The sequence below is a fragment of the Benincasa hispida genome, chromosome 11 (assembly GCF_027475165.1).
Source record: "Benincasa hispida cultivar pf3 chromosome 11, pf3_genome.v1.1, whole genome shotgun sequence".
NCBI classification, from domain to species: domain Eukaryota; kingdom Viridiplantae; phylum Streptophyta; class Magnoliopsida; order Cucurbitales; family Cucurbitaceae; genus Benincasa; species Benincasa hispida.
In genome coordinates, this window is record NC_143488.1 from 42681601 (window position 1) to 42684652 (window position 3052).

General features: G+C 34.4%; 1 protein-coding gene across 1 annotated transcript; it reads right to left on the reverse strand.

The window, feature by feature from the left end:
• Positions 1-834: 834 nt before the first annotated feature.
• On the reverse strand, positions 835-2797 carry LOC120091282 (epoxide hydrolase 3-like). Its single transcript, XM_039049245.2, has 3 exons — positions 2084-2797; positions 1629-1864; positions 835-1240 (listed from the first exon to the last, which is right to left on the reverse strand). Exons 1-3 carry the CDS (start codon positions 2552-2554, stop codon positions 991-993), a joined length of 957 nt encoding a protein of 318 aa, XP_038905173.1. The 5' UTR covers positions 2555-2797; the 3' UTR covers positions 835-990.
• Between the last annotated feature and the right edge of the window lie 255 nt (positions 2798-3052).

Genomic DNA, 3052 nt, shown 5'->3' on the forward strand with positions numbered 1-3052 from the left:
TATGAATTAACTCATTTTAGTTACAAAGTAATTTTTATAATCATAGTTTCGTTATTAAATTATCTCTAATTATCTTTAAAATATAAATTATAGAACACAATTTTAACAATAGGAAAAAAGTATTCCTTCCAAAAAAAAAAAAATAGTCCAACAAGAAAACAAAAGGAAATAAAAGACAGTACTAACAATTAGGAAGACACATCATTTAAAAGTAAAATATGTATCTATTATATTCTCTTTCTTTGTTATATATTGTATAGTCTAAATTATAAAAAATGTCTCTGAATTTTGTCTTAAAAATATCTTTGAATCTTCTAAAGTTTAAAAAATATCTTTAAACTTTCAAACAGAGTTTAAAATACCCTTTAGTATTAATTTTGGATGGAAAATAGGAGCGTTTACTTTTGAAATTTTTGAAAAATCTCCTAAACTTAAAAAAAATGTTCAAATATATCTTTAAACTATTTATTTTCTGTAGATCGACATTTGTTCCAACATAATTTATGACCAAAATTCGAAATATTGATGTCCCGATTTTATGGAAATATCAATGAAATTTATGAAACATTTGTTGATGTTACCAAACATTTGTTTTAACAAGCAATTCATGAAACCAAATGACTGTGTTAATTCACCGATTGACACCTAAAATTTTAAGCTGATGGATGAAGACAAATATCTAATACTTTCGTTCACTCATGGACTTAAGATATATCAAAGACTCAATAAATTGAAACCAATTAATTGGGGGAGGAAATAACATTATAAGGATTTGAACACATGACCTTAATAAATTGAATTAAAAGCTTAAACAAATGAGTGAAGGCAAATATCTAAAATAGCAAACTTAAGCATATTTATTTTTCCTTATTAAAATCCTTATTATTTGATACACAAATGTAAAAGAAAAGGGGAAAGAGAGACACAAATCAATCCCACAGAAATTAGCATATTTAAAACATAGAACTTGAAAAAGAAACAGAAACAGAATCAACAAAATTTGTTGAAGAAATCATGGATATGGCAGTTGATTTCATGAGGTCTTTCTTGGTTGATGAAATGAGAAGCGTCTTTCATAACAATCACTTCGTCCAAACCAGGCACGTCCTTTTTGAAGGCGTCGCCATGGATGTACTTTTGAGCTCCTGGAAAATGGTAAGTCAGATCCAAATCCCCCACTATGAACTTTACTGGTACCTCTATTTGTGCTCCTGTCCATGGCGCTGTCAGCTCCCAAGTCCTGCATTTCAATCTCAAAACATTCATTCACTTCCCTTTCAATCTTCATGAAACCATGCTTTATAATTTTTCAAACTCGTAGAGTTGGGTTGAACTGACTTAAGTGAAATTCCATAAATTGTAATCTTAAAGATATTACACCTTAATGACTAAATTGTTATATCTTTTAAAATAATTGTTCGCAAAGAATAGTTTTAAAACAATCAACTAAATATCAAGTAGAATGATGGTCCATGTTAAACTGGCATGTGAAATCTAGTTAAGATTATATTCTGTCTCTCTAAATTATTATGCACTAAGAGAACATAAATATAATATAAATAATAAATAGATTAATTTATTTAAATCAATTTTTCTAAAATTAAGATACGCGGGAGAATGGTGATTACCGGTCAAAAGCCCGGTAGTAATTGAGGCTGCCGGTGAAGCCGGTGTGGGAGAACTTTTGGGCATAAAAGTCGATATCTTCGGGAGTGAGCCACGGTGCTAGCGGCGGCGGTGGAACACCTTCAAATTTGACCTCACCAGGCAAATATGGAGCACGTGGGTCCCGATTTGACAATGTGTTCTTGAAAAACTCTCTTATATCCACCGTCGCAAACTCTTCCTCTGCCTTCCCTGGTTCCTATTTAACACCAAACACACATTGATAATTACATAGAGATACAGCTTTTATCAGCTTTTTAGCTAAGATCAAAACCTGTTGAAAATTAAAGAAAAAGATTGGGTGCAGCCTGGGTGCAGCCCAATGCATCTTAGCCCAAACTGTATCCAATCATTACTCAAAGTGTTGCATTGGAAGCTATCGGCCAAAACTAAATGGAGGACAGGGTAAGAAAATGACCTGAAATCTGACCATGTAGAATTGGTCTCCAAGAACAGCTTTGAAGCCTTCAATAAATGGCGTTTTTGGGTTCCTAGGAAAAAACTGGACACTCAAAATCACTGATGCCTTGATCTTATCGGGCCTAAACAAGCAGAAGTACCAAGCAATCAAGGCTCCCCAATCATGGCCTACCAATAACACCTTCTCAATCCCCAGCTCATCCAGCAGTCCCACCAGGTCCCCCACGATGTGGAGGGCGGTGTACGAGTCGGACGACGACGGCGCGTCGGAGTCACCGTAGCCGTGGAGGTCCGGGGCAATAACGCGGTACCCAGCAGAGGAGAGGAAAACGATCTGGTGGCGCCAGGAGTACCAGAGCTCCGGGAAGCCGTGCAGGAGGAGCACGGGTGGGCCGGTTACAGGGCCGGCGGCGGCGACGTGGAGTTTTATGCCGTTGGTTTGAACGGTGGTGTGGTGGATGGTATCCATTGGTTGTGTTTGAGAATTGGTTGAATGGTGGGTTTGTTTAAATAGAAAGAAGGGAAGGAAACTTTTTTTGAAGCCAATTCGAAATTGAAATCATTGGCGTTCTGAACGCCCAACTTTATAATTGTTTGCGTGTTGGTCTCTTCAAGAAACTATCGTTATATCATGATATAGTCATCTTGGTCGTAACTTTGCAGATATATATATATTTTTTTAATTTGGATTAATTTATTATAAAGTATAGTCATCGAATGTTTGGTTGGTGAAACCAACTAATATAAAATAGAAAACAAACTAAAATATTTATAAATATAGTAAAATTTTATTATAGGCTATTGTACATATATCTTTCATGTTAACTTGTTTAAAAGTCATTTATAAAATATTTATTTACTAATTTAAATTGATTTTTTTAATTTTTTTGTTATTTATAATTTTTCTACATATGTTCTCTCCCTTTCTAGTGGCTTTTCCTCTCTTCTATAGTGTCTCCATCTAACT